We start from the raw sequence: 17,465 nt of genomic DNA on the forward strand, positions 1-17,465 counted from the left end.
TCGCTAGGTGTGTCTCCCTCTCAGACCCAGCAGCAATCCCAGACTACCACGGCTCACAGAGAAGATCTCTACCTGCACAGGAAGAGGAAAAGGCAGAACAGGAAGAGCCCATATCTCTTTTTGTCCTCCCTCCTGCGCCGCAGCAGACGCTCTGAGGAGGACCAGGCGGCCATCCTGGCCAGTACAGACTCAGACGGGCCTAACTACGGGACCCTACACTGACCACTGACCAGTATGTCCACTACTGTCACTCACAGACAACCCAAGCCATGGGACGTGACTACATTGACCCACCAACCTAGATCTCCCTATAACTCCCATACACTGATGATGATAATCATATGATTAATTACATTCAGCTTTTGGCAGTGGATAACCTGTCTCTAGCATTTTTCTAATAATTTAGAAACAAAATAAAGATGTTTTCCATGTCTCCTTGAGGATAATGTAGTGAGGGTCACCAGATAAAACATCTGTAATGTAAATATATAAAATAATGAAAAAGGGGAGAATCTTTTCTATTGTAGGAAAGTGCATTGATCTAAATAATTCACAACACGTTAAAAGTCACTGGTCAGGAGGAGTCTATCTGAGGTGTTACAGTGACACCGTGGACTATAAAACCTGGTGCGTTCCTTAAACAAGGACCTTGGTCTACCTTTCCTACAATTCAAATAGTGTCAGTATCTAACACAGGGTTCTTATCACAAAATATACCTCAGAGTAAGCTTAGAATTGCTGTAATTCTAGTGGTATATACTGTACTTATTTTACATTATTTTTCAAATGAAATGTATGAAATAAATGGTATATAGTATCATACACTTCCCATATGAAATGGATGCTATGGCCTGAAATCTGATTTTGATCCGCATTTAATATCGATCCCAATCTGCATATTTTGCTTAATCCCAAAATAATATTACCATCCAATACAAGGTGTGATATGATATTGGTACATTTCAAACCACTAAAAGACATATCCTCACTCTCTTGCATGTTGGCTCAAAGCCTTTAACCATGTGATCACATCCAGTAAAGTTGAGCCCATGTTCTTCTTGCTAAGACATACAGTAAGTAACCTTGTGTTCAAAAGAGGCCAAATGTACACTTGATAGGGTGAGTACAGAAAAGGGGTGAGGAAATGTGATGTCTATACAGTGTTTTTCATTAATATGGAGGAAACCTCGAGTCACTTGTGGAATATGGCACATCTCTAGGTGCCTTGTTTGCCTTTTCTCTCTTGTTTTTGAAAAGTGAATTAACTGCCTTTTCCTTCGCCTTCACGCATTTTCTCTCTCTCAGTTGGGACTCATTATAAACTCCAGTCTGACCTGGTGCAGACTCAACTTTTTCTGCCAAGGACACCTAGCTGTGAGGAAGTGGTACTGAAGGTGCATTACTCTAATTCTTTTATTAAAAAAATATCTTGACTGTGTATATTCTACTAATAGAACAGACCTATAATAACAATTAGTGATTATGATAAGTGTTATTCATTTCAGGTTTCAAATTGTGGTAATGTTATAACATAGATTCAAAAAAATCACAATTAAATCAACATTTAAATGTAAATGGTACAGAAGTAGTTATTATGCAGAAAGTGAAACTTGCCATTGATGTTCATATTTCAAAAGAACTGTAATACTTAATACTGTATTGAAAGATCTGATTGCTGTTGATTTATTATGCGATTTTAAAAAATGAGCTTGTTAGATGACAAGTGACAACATTTGTGTTACAATAACTAAGGTGAAACTCAAGGTGGGGTGGCTGTCTCGACTCTCGACTGTTGATCTCTCTAACAACGGTATAATATTACCTGCTAGCTATTTCTCTGTATGTTTATTCATTTTAACACTAACCGATAATGAATGTATGTTTTGCTGTACAGGAAATGAATGTCCTGATGTCACAGTACAATGGATGACCTGTCACATGTGGTGGTATTAAGTTTAGGTTTAATTGGCTAGTTGGCACAATAGATTGATTTGATTTATCTCAAGGGGCTAGCTGGTTAGCCAAGGAAGAATGCTTTCCTTTACACTGATGGTTACTGTTAGCATTTTCTTCTCACCCTGTAGACTAGACCTATTAGAGAGCTTTACGCTTACACACTGACAAGATGAATCACTGGAAGACATTGACATTTTAAACCCATTTGCCTGACTTGGAGTCACTTTTATCTCTACTGATAGCAATTCAGGAGTTGAACTAGCCATAACAACTCTCTGAATGTATGTTAATGAATACCCTCTCTGCTTACTATAGAATATAAATCAGTGATCAAATCAACTTTTTCATCAACATATTTTCTTTTGAATTAGTGAAATAGTTGTTTGAAATTGATACATCAACATGCATATTCTAAGAATTGGTTATATGTAAGATATGAGGAAAATCTATATTTATAATGTATACATGGTGTGTACTGTATTTGTAAAGATGAAACTAAACAGAAAGATTTTCTGTCCATGTCAATTATGCTTGAGGACAAAACTCTAGATACAGATTTAAAGCAAATTATATTAGATGTGATGAAAGTATTTGCTTTAAGGTATGAAGTGGACAATATTTATAAAACATCTTAAGGTGCCTCTTTTGCCATATTTTCGGAGACATTGTTTTACATTTATGGAAAAGTAAATGTTAGCACAGAACAAATGTGTTATTGGCATTTGGGCCTGTTGGCTGCACAAGTTCAGTAGTATTTCTTCTGTTGTAGATTATGTGAATGAATACCAATTTGAAAAGCTTTAGAAGCATCAACGTGTTGTCGCTGGACTAAACCTTATCTGGAACAGAAAACAACTTTTCTTTTCTCACGAGCACATAGGTAGATTCATTCATGATCACTTGCCTTCAGATGTCCAAAGTATGAGAAACAAAAGAGAGACCACATTTTTCATTGAGCCACAAACAATGTCATAGTTATGGGGTACTGTATGTGCTGCAACCGAAGTCGTGTTTACATTAGCTAGAGATGACATACGTGATACTAGGACGTAGTTGCTTTCAACATTATGACTTGGTGCTATGTTTAACTCTGTGGTGCTGTAGATCAGAGGCCTAATCTCTTGAAGTCCTCTGTGTTTTACTAACTCAACTAGTTCCATCGTTGTAGGTCCTATTAGTAAACTAGTGTGATTGGCAAATTGTATTGACTGTGGAACCAGATAGTGGCAATAGATAGTGTGGTGACATTCAAAAAGTACATCAAAGAGACTTAGAACACTGTAGCAGTCAATGGAACAATAGTTTGTTTCTGTCTCTGTTACATCCTCTGTCTGTGCTTCCAGGGTTCCCTCTCCAAAGTGTTGTACTTGTGTTGAAGGGGAGATATAATATCCAGATTAGATGGGGAAACCTACGTGGTGTGAAGTTATTGATCAGTACTTTGGATCAGAATGAAATATGTAACAGCAGACAGGGGAGGGAATCTGAGCCTATGGTCAGGGCATGAGAAGGTTGTTCTACACTACACACTTCCTACAGGTCAAAACTATTTTTGATTGACAGCACTGTTTTCAAGCACACTACTGCAGGGGCATAACCTTCTTACGTGATTTCTCTCCACTGTTGTCGCAAAGTCTCCTATTGGGGGACAGTATTGTACAGTATAGCCAATAAGAGTATTCATCAAACAGCGTTTGTATTTAAGCTGATTCTTCTTGTATGTTTTGGTAAAGCTGATTCTTCTCGTATGTTTTGGTAAAGGTATTTCTGACACATTCTCCATGTAGAATTTTACTAATGTATGTAGTCTTCCGGGCTCTTTTGCTTAAAAAAAACATATAGTATGTAAGAGTGCTACTTTGGAGGTACAGATGTAGGATCTTAATTTGAGCCAGTTTGCTACTGCAGGAAAATAAACCTTCAGCAAGAGAAAATGTGAATTATTATAACGATTATATTTAATGGGCATTTTTTTAGGGGTTGCAAAACATTTCTTACGGGAAAATAAAGTCTGAAATATCAAAGTGGAAATTACAAACTTCAGAAGCCTTTTTAAACCTCAAATACACTACAAGTCTGAAATATCCTGCATTGAAGGAAAGTTCTCCTGCAACAGGGCGATCAAATTAAGATCCTGTTCTGTTAGATCGACTTTTGTTTTGTGTTTTTCTGCCCTAATGCTTTTAGTGCAGGAGCTGGTATGATTATACTTAGAGCCAATTTGATTTAACTATATTTATCTTGCATGTAGAGACAATACAAAAAAGCCTATTCAGCAATCAGTCATAAACTTTCAACCTGGTTGTGATCAGACAGAAAATGGAATATGTAGTATTTTCTATGTTCTCTGTTTTTCCAGCACTGAGGAAATAGAATGTATTATTACTGTACAATAAGCGCTACATCTTTGACTGTTTTAACTAATGCTCCTCATCCTCAAGCAAGCCAGTAGTGCTTAAAGGAAGAATATGTAGTCATGTCATAGCATATTTTCATCCTTTGAGCCGTGTGCGTGCTGTATATCACACGTTTACATTCTATATTTTATGTTGACGTCTTCTGCGCATAATCTGTTTCAATATGCCTTTTTAACTGAAACAATTGATTGATATCAGACTGTTCATATGTAAATATTCCGAAGCAAAAACATAAAATACCTTTTACTTTTTGTTTGTTTTAGAATGATAACCTGCTGATAATTTGGAGCTTCATCATTCAGTTCTTTTGGATTGACATCAGGAATTATTTTCCACTTAACTTTTATGTGAGCAATTAACTCATCTACTGTATGGTGCTGTACCAAAGCCTTATGTAAAATACTAGTCTGTGTTGATTTTCTCTTTTGCCACTGTTGTCCAGGGAATTCAATATTGCCTGGGATCACATGTTACTCACTTCATGTTCAACTGCCATGGAACGTTGTTCTTCAGAATAAACCCTGATACCACCAGTGGCTTCTAGATGATAGGTGACAGAAGCTTATGGCATAGGCTCAAGACAAAGTGACATAGGTTTATTAAAAAAGGCATTGGCAAATTTTTTGTAACATTGGCTCATGAGCGGTTTGACATAGACATACAGCATGTTCTATGATGATCCATGGCATGTCCATGAGAGGTGGAAAGCAGCGTTGCGTTCATGTCCATCATATGTCCATTTCCAACGCTTAGTCCAATGTAATATTTTCCTCTCAAATTTTTGTATTTTGATATAATAAAAATCGAAAACGTGCTTATGTATGTGTTTGTGTTATTTTTGGATTAACAAACTAAAATGGAATTTCTGTCTGACCTTCTGTCTGAACTGCAGAGGTGTAGTTTCAACTACTGGACACAAGGTGTGAGTGTTAGAGAGCCAGACACCATGACTGGGTGCTAGATCATTTAACAGGTCAGGAAGAAGTATTTATTTTGAGTATTTATATATATTATCATGAGGCTATCTAGTCAGATGTATACAGTTCATACAATTGGTATATAGTGAGTTATAGAAAAGTCTGACCATACAAGGTACTGTAGGCCCATATCAAATTAAGATTATGTTAAATTGAAATCACTTCCACAAGTTGCTAAATGGGATTATTTACATTTATAGTATATTACAAAGTATTTTTCAATTACTATGTGACACCTGGAAGGTCAGTCATGAGTCTAGTGTTAAGATAACTCCACCACCCAATGACCAAACTGTGGAGAGATACTGAGAGTGAATGATTGGCCTTTGCACTAATGTTCAAATTCCTTTCTGGCTTTGCGAAAAATGATCCCTTTGAGTCTGCATATACACAGAATATACCAAACATTAGGAACACCTTCCTGACATTAGGAACACCTTCTTGCTTAAAAATATTTTTTTAACCTGTCTCCTCCCTTTCAGCTACACTGATTGAAGTGGATTTAACAAGTGACATCAATAAGGAATCATAGCTTTCACCTGGATTCACCTGGTCAGTCTATTTCATGGAAAGAGCAGGTGTTTTTAAGGCAATTTACATTAAGCAAAAGACGTTTGGTCTCTTAGGCCTTATTGTTGGTAATAGGTACACACAGATGATGTCATTAGTATATCACCTGTGTTCGGTGTGTTTATCTTTATTTTACAAGTTAAGTTGAGAATTTATGTTTGTAAATTTATTATATACTGACCTTATAGACATCATAGCCAGTCTACACTCAATCATAGGACCTACTGAAGAGATGAGTCTTCAGTAAAGACTTAAAGGTCGACACCGAGTCTGCGTCTCTCACATGGATAGGCAGACCATTCCACAAAAATGTAACTCTATGGGAGAAAGCCCTGCCTCCAGCTGTTTGCTTATAAATTCGAGGGACAATACGGAGGCCTGCGACAATACGGAGGCCAGCAGATCTCTTTCTTTCTTGGGACCTAGAACTAGCATCTCTGTTTTGATTAAAAGTTTTAAAAGATTGCCAACATCCACTTCCTTATCTCTGAAACACAGGCTTCCATAATAGGCAGTTTTGGGGCTTCATCATGTTTAAACAAAATGTACAGGTGTGTGTCGTCCAGCACTAAGGTCTAGGAGCTGGAGGACAGAATTTGATCAAGTGCAGTCTCAGTGCTATGATGGGGTCTAAAACCAGAGTGAAGCAATTCGAATACATTATTTCTCTTCAGGAAGCCAGTAAGTTGCTGCGCGACAGCTTTTTCTATTTTTTTTTAGAGGAATGGGAGATTCGATATAGGCCGATAGTTTTTTACATTTTCCGGTACAAGGTATGGCTTTTTCAAGAGAGGCTTTATTACTGTCACTTTAGTGAGTTTGGTACACATCCGGTGGATAGGGAGCCATTTATTATGTTCAACATAGGAGGGCCAAACACAGGAAGTAGCTCTTTCAGCAGTTTAGTTGGAATAGGAGCTTGAATATGTAGCTTGAAGCTTTACATTTACATTTAAGTCATTTAGCAGACGCTCTTATCCAGAGCGACTTACAAATTGGTGCATTCACCTTATGATATCCAGTGGAACAACCACTTTACAATAGTGCATCTAACTCTTTTAAGGGGGGGGGGTTAGAGGGATTACTTTATCCTATCCTAGGTATTCCTTAAAGAGGTGGGGTTTCAGGTGTCTCCGGAAGGTGGTGATTGACTCCGCTGACCTGGCGTCGTGAGGGAGTTTGTTCCACCATTGGGGTGCCAGAGCAGCGAACAGTTTTGACTGGGCTGAGCGGGAACTGTACTTCCTCAGAGGTAGGGAGGCGAGCAGGCCAGAGGTGGATGAACGCAGTGCCCTTGTTTGGGTGTAGGGCCTGATCAGAGCCTGAAGGTACGGAGGTGCCGTTCCCCTCACAGCTCCGTAGGCAAGCACCATGGTCTTGTAGCGGATGCGAGCTTCAACTGGAAGCCAGTGGAGAGAGCGGAGGAGCGGGGTGACGTGAGAGAACTTGGGAAGGTTGAACACCAGACGGGCTGCGGCGTTCTGGATGAGTTGTAGGGGTTTAATGGCACAGGCAGGGAGCCCAGCCAACAGCGAGTTGCAGTAATCCAGACGGGAGATGGCAAGTGCCTGGATTAGGATCTGCGCCGCTTCCTGTGTGAGGCAGGGTCGTACTCTGCGAATGTTGTAGAGCATGAACCTACAGGAACGGGTCACCGCCTTGATGTTAGTTTAGAGGCCATTACTATTTTCATGAATGTGTCATGAGGTGCAGGATTCAAAAACTTGAGTATTTCCATTGATCCTAGGTCCTAGCAGTTCTGTGCAGAGTCAGTACAACTGAGTTTTGGAGAAATACGCAGATTCAAAGAGGAGTCCGTAATTGCTTTATAATGATTATGATCTTTTCTTCGAAGAAGTTCATGAATTCATCACTGCTGAAGTGAAAGCCATCCGCTCTTGGGGAATGCTGCTTTTTAGTTAGCTTTGCGACCGTATCAAAAATAGATTTTGTATTATTCTTATTCTCCTCAATTGGATTGGAAAAATAGGATGATCGCGCAAGCAGGGGGGACCTTCGATATTGCACGGTACTGTCTTTCCAAGCTTCTCGCAAGACTTCCAGTTTGGTGTAGCACAATTTCTGTTCCAATTTTCTAGAAGCTTGCTTCAGGGGTTTGGGATCATCTCAAGCTCTGTCAGGTTGGATGGGGAACGCTCAGGACCTCAGACTGGGGTGAATGTTCACCTTCCAACAGGACAAGGACCCTAAGCACACAGCCAAGACAACGCAGGAGTGGCTTCGGTACAAGTCTCAATGTCCTTGAGTGGCCCAGCCAGAGCCCGGACCCGATCGAACATCTCTGGAGAGACCTGAAAATAGCTGCGCAGCGACGCTCCCCATCCAACTTGACAGAGCTTGAGAGGATCTGCAGAGAAGAATAGGGGAAACTCCCCAAATACAGGTGTGCCAAGCTTGTAGCATCATACCCAAGAAGTCTTGAGGCTGTAATCGCTGCCAAAGGTACTTCAACAAAGAATATCTTGTTTTTTTATACATTTGCAAAAACTTCTAAAAACCTGTTTTCACTTTGCCATTATGGGTATTTTAGAATTTGGCTGTAATGTAACAAAATGTGGAAAAAAGGAAGGGGTCTGAATACTTTTTGAATGCACTGTACATGTAGTTTATTCATACTGACATATAAAATCAGCACTTTCAAATAAACAATTTCCAAGATTTTACTGAGTTGCAGATCCAATAAGGAAATCAGTCAATTGAAATAAATTCATTTGGCACTAATCTATGGATTTCACATGACAGGGCAGGAACGCAGACATGGGTGGGCCTGGGAGGGCATAGGCCCACCCACTTGGGAGACTGGCCCACACACTGGGAAGCAAGACCTAGCCATGCAGAATGAGTTCTTCCCCACAAAAGGGCTTTATTACGGTCAGAACTACTCCTCAGTTTCATCAGCTGTCAACACGGCTGGTCTCAGATGATCTTGCAGGGGAAGAAGCTGAATGTGGAGGTCTTGAGCTGACGTGGTTACACGTGGTCTGCTGTTGTGAGGCCGGTTGGGCGTATTGCCAAATTGTCTAAAACGATGTTGGAGGTGGCTTATGGTAGAGAAATTGACATTAAATTCTCTGGCAACAGCTCTGGTGGACCTTCCTGCATTCAGCATGCCAATTGCATGCTCCCTCAAAACTTCTGTGGCATTGTGCTGTGTAACAAAACGGCACATTTTATATCCCCCAGCACAAGGTGCACCTGTGTAATGATCATGCTGTTTAATCAGTTTCTTGATATGCCACACCTGTCAGGTGGATGGATTATCTTGGCAAAGGAGAAAAGCTCACTAAGAGGCATGTAAACAAATTTGTGCACAACATTTGAGAGAAATAAGCTTTTGTGCACATGGAAAATGTCAAATCAAGTCAAATGTTATTGGTCATATACACAAGGTTAGCAGATGTTAATGCGAGTGTAGCAAAATGCTTGTGCTTCTAGTTCCGACAATGCAGTAATATCTAACAAGTAATCTAACAATTCCCCAACAACTACCTAGTACACACTAAATCTAAAGTGGTGAATGGGAATATGTACATATAAGTATATGGATGAGCGATGGCCGAGAGGCATAGGCAAGGTGCAATAGATGGTATAAAATACAGTATTTACATGTGATATGAGTAATGTAAGATATGTAAACATTATTAAAGTGGCATTATTTAAAGTGGCATTGTTTAAAGTGACTAGTGATCCATTTATTAAAGTTGCCAGTGATTGGGTCTCAATGTAGGCAGTAGCCTCTCTGAGTTAGTGATTGCTGTTTAGCAGTCTGATGGACTTGAGATACAAGCTGTTTTTCAGTCTCTCAGACCCAGCTTTGATGCACTTGTACTGACCTCGCCTTCTGGATGGTAGTGGTGAGAACAGACAGTAGCTCGAGTGGTTGCTGTCCTTGATTATCTTTTTGGCCTTCCTGTGACATCGGGTGCTGTAGGTGTCATGGAGGGCAGGTAGTTTGCCCCCAGTGATGTGTTGTGCAGACCGCACCACCCTCTGGAGAGCCTTGCGGTTGAGGGCGGTTCAGTTGCCGTACCAGGCTGTGATACAGCCCGACAGGATGCTCTCGATTGTGCATCTGTAAAAGTTTGTCAGGGTTTTGGGTTACAAGCCAAATTTCTTCAGCCTTCTGAGGTTGAAGAGGCGCTGTTGTGCCTTCTTCACCACACTGTCTGTGTGGGTGGACCATTTCAGTTTGTCCGTGATGTGTACACCGAGGAACTTAAAACTTTCCACTTTCTCCACTGCTGTCCCTTTGATGTGGATAGGGGGTGCTCCCTCTACTGTTTCTTGAAGTCCGCAATCATCTCCTTTGTTTTGTTGACGTTGAGTGAGAGGTTGTTTTCCTGACACCACACTCCGAGTGCCCTCACCTCCTCTCTGTAGGCTATCTCGTCGTTGTTGGTAATCAAGCCCACTACTGTTGTGCCGTCTGCAAACTTGATGATTGAGTTGGAGGCGTGCATGGCCACGCAGTCGTGGGTGAACAGGGAGTACAGGAAGGGGCTGAGCACGCACCCTTGTGGGGCCCCAGTGTTGAGGGTCAGCGAAGTGGAGATGTTGTTTCCTACCTTCACCACCTGGGGGCGGCCCGTCAGAAAGTCCAGGACCCCTGCACAGGGCAGGGTTGAGACCCAGGGCCTCCAGCTTGATGATGCTCTTGGAGGGTACTATGGTGTTGAATGCTGAGCTGTAGTCAATGAACAGCATTCTTACATAGGTATTCCTGTCCAGATGGGACAGGGCAGTGTGTAGTGTGATGCGATTGCGTCATCTGTGGACCTGTTGGCGTGGTATGCAAATTGAAGTGGGTCTAGGGTGGCCGGTAAAGTGGAGGTGATATGATCCTTGACTAGTCTCTCAAAGCACTTCATGATGACAGAAGTGAGTGCTACGGGGCGGTAGTCATTTAGTTAAGTTATCTTTGCCTTCTTGGGTACAGGAACAATGGTAGCCATCTTGAAGCATGTGGGGACACCAGACTGGGATAGGGAGCGACTGAATATGTCTGTAAACACACCAGCCAGCTGGTCTGCGCAGGCTCTGAGGACGTGGCTAGGGATGCTGTCTGGGCCAGCATCCTTGCGAGGGTTAACACGTTTAAATGTTTTACTCACATTGGCCATGGAGAAGGAGAGGTGGGGGGCGCAGTCCTTGTTAGCGGGCCGCGACGGTGGCACTGTATTTTCCTCAAAGCAGGCAAAGAAGGTGTTTAGTTTGTCTGGAAGCGTGACGTCGGTGTCCGTGACGTGGCTGGTTTTCTTTTTGTAGTCCGTGATTTCCTGTAGACCCTGACACATATGTCTCATGTCTGAGCCGTTGAATTGCGACTCCACTTTGTTCATGTACCGGCATTTCGCTTGTTTGATTGCCTTGCGGAGGGAATAACCACACTGTTTATATTCAGCCATTTTCCCAGACCTCTTTCCATGGTTAAATGCGGTGGTTCACGCTTTCAGTTTTGCGCGAATGCCACCATCCATCCATGGTTTCTGGTTAGCGTAGGTTTTAATAGTCACATCTCCAATGCACTTCTTTATAAACTCACTCACAGAGTCAGCGTATAGGTCGGTGTTGTTCTCTGAGGCTGACCGGAACATATTCCAGTCCACGTGATCAAAACAATCTAGAAACGTGGCTTCTGATTGGTCAGACCAGTGTTGAATGGTTCTAGTCACTGGTACATCCTGTTTGAGTTTCTGCCTATAAGACGGTAGGAGCAAGATGGCATCTTGGTCGGATTTCCCAATGGGAGGGCGGGGGAGGGCTTTTTATGCATCACGGAAGTTAGAGTAGCAGTGATCGCGTGTATTACCCCTGCGCGTCGTGCAATCAATATGCTGCTAGAATTTAGGTAGCCTTGTTTTCAAATTTGCTTTGTTAAAATCCACAGCTCCAGTAAATGCAGCCTCAGGATATATGGTTTCCAGTTTACATAGAGTCCAGCGAAGTTCCTTGAAGGCTGTCTTGGTGTCTGCTTGTGCGGGAATGTACACAGCTGTGACTATAACTGACGAGAATTCTCTTGGAAGATAAAATGGCTGGTATTTGATTGTAAGGAATTCTAGGTCGGGTGAGCAGAAGTACTTGAGTTCCTGTATGTTGTTAGGATTACACCATGAGTCGTCAATCATGAAACATACATCCCCGCCCTTCATCTTCCCAGAGAGGAGTTTATCTCTGTCGGCGCGATGCATGGAGAAGCCCGGTGGCTGAACCGATTCCGACAACATATCCCGAGAGAGCCATGTTACCATGAAACAGAGAATGTTACAAACCCTGATGTCTCTCTGGAAGGCAACCCTTGCTCGAAATTCGTCTACCTTGTTGTCAAGAGACTGGACATTGGCGAGTAGTGTACTCGGGAGCGGTGGGCGATTTTCACGTCTACAGAGCCTGACCAGGAGGCCGCTCCGTCTGCCCCTTCTGCGTCGCCATTGTTTTGGGTCAGTTTATGGGATTAGATCCATTGTCCTGGGTGGTGGTCCGAACAGAGGATCCGCTTCGGGAAAGTCGTGTTCCTGGTCATAATGTTGGTAAGTTGACGTCGCTCTTATATCCAATAGTTCTTCCCGGCTGTATGTAATAAGACTTAAGATTTCCTGGGGTAACAATGTAAGAAATAATACATAAAGAAATAAATACTGCATAGTTTCTTAAGAACTCAAAACGAGGCGACCATCTCTGTCGGCACCATCTTACATTATTCCAGCTCATAAAACATGTGACAAACCCTTTACATGTTGCGTTTATATTTTTGTTCAGTATAACAGAAGCAGTAATATGCATAGTAATAATGGACTGTATTTACAAATATGAAGTGGGTAATGGCACTCAGTAGAATTAAGCAATAAGGCCTTTTTTAGGTACTTTGCAACTACTTAGCATGTTAGCTAACCCTTCCCCTAACCAAATCTTAACCCTTTAACCCAACTCCTAGCCCTGACCTTAACCCTATCCCAGCGTTTCCCCAACTCGTTCCTGGGGAGCCCAAGGGGTGCACGTTTTGGATTTTGACCTATCACTACACAGTTGATTCAAATAATCAAAGCTTGATGATTAGTTGATTATTTGAATCAGCTGTGTAGTGTTAGGGCAAAAACCAAAACGTGCACCCCTTGGGCTCCCCAGGACCGGGTCTGGGAAACAATGCCCACCCCCCTCAGCCTAGCTAACTTTAGCCACCTAGCTAACGTTAGCATTAGCCACCTAGCTAACATTAGCCACAACAAATTGGAATTGTTAACATACAGTTTAGTACATTTTTAAAATTCGTAACATATTGTACGAATTTGAATTCGTAACATATCATACAAATTGTAAATCGTTACATATCAAACAAAATGGATGATGGACATCCACAAATTAATACATACCATACCAATACATACCGTAACATGTCATATTAATTGGAGTGTCCCGGATGAACATTTACTATGTTATGTCTAACCCTGAATCCAGGTTGCAACATGGGTGTGTCTGTGCACATAACCTACAGTATATACTACTGCAACCCACTGTTGAAATAGTTGACAAGGCTCCTTTTTGTATGCCAATAGCAAACATCTTTCATCTCATAAATCACCCATGACATAGTACACATAGATTTGTTTCTTTGTTAGGAGTGGAAGAGCGATTGAAACCTGTTTTCTGATGTACAAGGACAATTGAGGACACTAGGACTAGAGCAATTTCAGGAATCATTTATTTACCTTGCTGGCGCGTAAACGCCCAGCCAGGTTTTGCGCGTTCGCAGCGTTGGGTGCAGAACATACGAGGCTACGGGTTCTATCTCGCTGTCTCTTCTGAAGGACATGTTCACTGACGAATCCTATATTTGTTTTATTCTCACTGAAGCAGTGCGAACTGTGCTTCGTAGTGGGATGCTGAAAAATCCAAGTCATTGCTGTCGAAAACCCCAACAGTATTAAAGTGCGCGGCACACTGCGGCTCGGAGGATATAGAGAATAGACCCTTGGTGTGGTGGTTTGTCCTGCGGTTACAGGTATGTTTAAAAGACCATCGTCGTCATTCTTGTGCTTTGTATTGAACTCGGTTTTAGGTGAGTGAGAAAGATAGGATGTGAATGAATGTTGTGGCGTTTGAAGGTTATGGGATATGTCAGTTGTGTATGTAATGACAACATGTTGACTACATAGAGATCCTGTTAACTTACTAGAGGAGCTGTATCATAAAACCTCAATTCCATTATGGGAGAAAATGGCAGCCATCTTGGTCAGGGAGAAATCTAAAACCAGTCTGATTGGAATTAATGGCATAGAGGAGTAGGTGATACATTCCCAGCTTTTACTTAAGAAGGAAAATAAAAGTAAGATGTGGTGTATCAGAAATTGTGTAGTAGATTTATAGTCAACCTAGAATATTGTCATATAATTATAAATACAGTGTCTTTCCATGTCATTTCAGCAAGCCATGACATCCACCATCTCACATTGTTCTGAAATTGTTTCTGTAATTTATTAAGATAATTGATTGCACCTAAATTTGCCATTTTAATTTATAGGATTCATATATTATTCAGTAAAAATAGTGGACCAAACTTTTTTTAAACAATAACCACATTTCCATCCACAGTTTCTATGCGAGTAAAGAATAAAAAACCCCAGCTGTAATGGAAACAGGAAGTTTTGTTTCAATTTGATAAATGCAGACAGATAATTTGTTTGTTCAACATGGTGGAATCTCTTTGTGTCGGGAAAATGAATAATGTGAGTAAACTGGGATATGCTTAACACCCCGGCCGTCCTATAATCTAAGCTAGATGCCCTCAATTTCACACAAATGATTATGGAACCTACCAGGTACAACCCTAAATCCGTAAACACGGGCACCCTCATAGATATCATCCTGACAAACCTGCCTTCTAAATACACCTCTGCTGTCTTCAACTAGGATCTCAGCGATCACTGCCTCATTGCCTTCGTCCGTAATGTGTCCGTGGTCAAACGACCACCCCTCATCACTGTCAAACGCTCCCTAAAACACTAAAGCGATCAGGCCTTTCTAATCGACCTGGCCTGGCTATCCTGGAAGGATATTGACCTCATTCCGTCAATAGAGGGTGCCTGGTTATTCTTTAAAAGTGCTTTCCTCACCATCTTAAATAAGCATGCCCCATTCAATTTTTATTTTACTAAGAACCGATATAGCCCTAGGATCACTCCAGACCTGATTGCCCTTGACCAGCACAAAAACATCCTGTGGCATACTGCATTAGCATCAAATAGCCCCCGCGATATGCAACTTTTCAGGGAAGTTAGGAACCAATATACACAGGCAGTTAGGAAAGCATAGGCTATCTTTTTCAAACATAAATTTGCATCCTGTAGCATAAACTCCAAAAAGTTCTGGGACACTGTAAAGTCCATGGAGAATAAGAGCACCTCCTCCCAGCTGCCCACTGCACTGAGGCTAGGAAACACTGTCACCACCGATAAATCTACGATAATCGAGAATTTCAATAAGCTTTTTTCTACGGCTGGCCATGCTTTCCACCTGGCTACCCCTACCCCAGTCAACAGCTCTGCATCCCCCGCAGCAACTTGCTCAAGCCCCCCCCATTTCTCTTTCACCCAAATCCAGATAGCTGATGTTCTGAAAGAGCTGCAAAATCTGGACCCCTATAAATCAGCTGGGCTATACAATCTGAACCCTCTCTTTCTAAAATGATCTGCCGCAATTGTTGCAACCCCTATTAAACCTCTTTCATATCGTCTGAGATCCCTAAAGATTGGAAATCTGCCGCGGTCATCCCCCTCTTCAAAGGGGGAGACACCCTAGACCCAAACTGTTACAGACCTATATCCATCCTACCCTGCCTTTCTAAGGTCTTCGAAAGCCAAGTTAACAAACAGATCACCGACCATTTGAAATCCCACCGTACCTTCTCCGCTATGCAATCTGGTTTCCGAGCTGGTCATGGGTGCACCTCAGCCACGCTCAAGGTCCTAAACGATATCATAACCACCATCGATAAAAGACAATACTGTGCAGCTGTATGAATCAACCTGGCCAAGGCTTTCAACTCTGTCAATCACCACATTCTTATCGGCAGACTCAACAGCCTTGGTTTCTCTCAAATGACTGCCTCGCCTGGTTCACCAACCAGCTGGCCTTCGCTTCATATTTGTCGCCAAACCCACTGGTTCCAGGTCATCTACAAGTCTTTGCTAGGTAAAGCCCTGCCTTATCTCAGCTCACTGGTCACCATAGCAGCACCTACTCGTAGCACACGCTCCAGCAGGTATATTTCATTGGTCACCCCCAAAGCCAACTCCTCCTTTGGCCGCCTTTCCTTCCAGTTCTCTGCTGCCAATGACTGGAACGAATTGCAGAAATCACTGAAGCTGGAGACTCATATCTCCCTCACTAACTTTAAGCATCAGCTGTCAGAGTAGCTTACAGATCATTGCACCTGTACATAGCCCATCTGTAAATAGCCCACCCAACTACCTCATTTCCTTTATTATTATTATTTTTTCCCCATTGCACCCCAGTATCTCTACTTGCACATTCATCTTCTGCTCATCTATCACTCCAGTGTTTAATTGCTAAATTGTTATTGTTTCGCCACTATGGCCTATTTATTGCCTTACCTCCCTAATTTTACTTCATTTGCACACACTGTATATAGACTTTTCTATTGTGTTATTGACTGTACGTTTGTTTATTCCATGTGTAACCCTGTAGTTTGTGTCGCACTGCTTTGCTTTATCTTGGCCAGGTCGCAGTTGTAAATGAGAACTTGTTCTCAACTGGCCTATCTGGTTAAATAAAGGTTTTTATTTTATTTTTACATTTCACATTTTTTTTGTATAATTGGAAACTCCTGTATGTGCAGATATTGATATACAGTGCAAAGTATATAGACCCCTTGACGTTTTCCACATTTTGTTACGTTACAGCCTTATTCTAAAATGGATTCAATAAAACATTTCCCTCATCAATCTACACACAATACCCCATAATGACAAATCAAAAACAAGTTTATAGAAATGTTTGCAAATGTATATAAAAAAAAAACATACCTTATTTACATAAGTATTCAGACACTTTGCTATGAGACTTGAAATTGAACTCCGGTGCATCCTGTTTCTATTGATCATCCTTGAGATGTTTCTACAACTTGGTCCACCTGTGGTAAATTAAATTGATTGGACATGATTTGGAAAGGCACATCTGTCTATTTATGGTTCCACAGTTGACAGTGTATGTTAGAGCAAAAAAACAAACCATGAGGTCCAAGGAATTGTCCTTAGAGCTCCAAGACAGGATTGTGTCGAGGCACAGATCTGGGGAAGGGTAATAAAATATTTCTGAAGCATTGAAGGTCCCCAAGAACACAGTGGCCTCCATCATTCTTAAATAGAAGAAGTTTGGAACCACCAAGACTCTTCCTAGAGCTGGCCGCCCGTCCAAACTGAGCAATCGTGAGCGAAGGGACAGTGAGGTGACCAAGAACCTGATGGTCACTCTGACAGAGCTCAAGAGTTCTTCTATGGAGATGGGA

General features: G+C 41.7%; 2 protein-coding genes across 4 annotated transcripts in view; both read left to right on the forward strand.

The window, feature by feature from the left end:
• The window catches only part of LOC139548741 (protein turtle homolog B-like), a 73,391-nt gene extending 68,204 nt beyond the window's left edge, over positions 1 to 5,187 (forward strand). For both annotated transcript variants that reach the window (XM_071358517.1, XM_071358518.1), the window contains one exon: positions 8 to 5,187. In XM_071358517.1, the coding sequence (XP_071214618.1) occupies positions 8 to 222 (215 nt within the window). In that variant the 3' untranslated portion in view covers positions 223 to 5,187. The remainder of the gene's footprint in view (positions 1 to 7) is intronic.
• Positions 5,188 to 13,471: 8,284 nt separating this feature from the next.
• LOC139548759 (rho GTPase-activating protein 32-like) overlaps positions 13,472 to 17,465 on the forward strand; it is a 55,438-nt gene continuing 51,444 nt past the window's right edge. For both annotated transcript variants that reach the window (XM_071358566.1, XM_071358565.1), the window contains exon 1: positions 13,472 to 13,940. The gene's annotated coding sequence lies outside the window, so the exon portion shown is untranslated. The remainder of the gene's footprint in view (positions 13,941 to 17,465) is intronic.

Source organism: Salvelinus alpinus, chromosome 22 (assembly GCF_045679555.1).
Source record: "Salvelinus alpinus chromosome 22, SLU_Salpinus.1, whole genome shotgun sequence".
NCBI classification, from domain to species: Eukaryota; Metazoa; Chordata; class Actinopteri; order Salmoniformes; family Salmonidae; genus Salvelinus; species Salvelinus alpinus.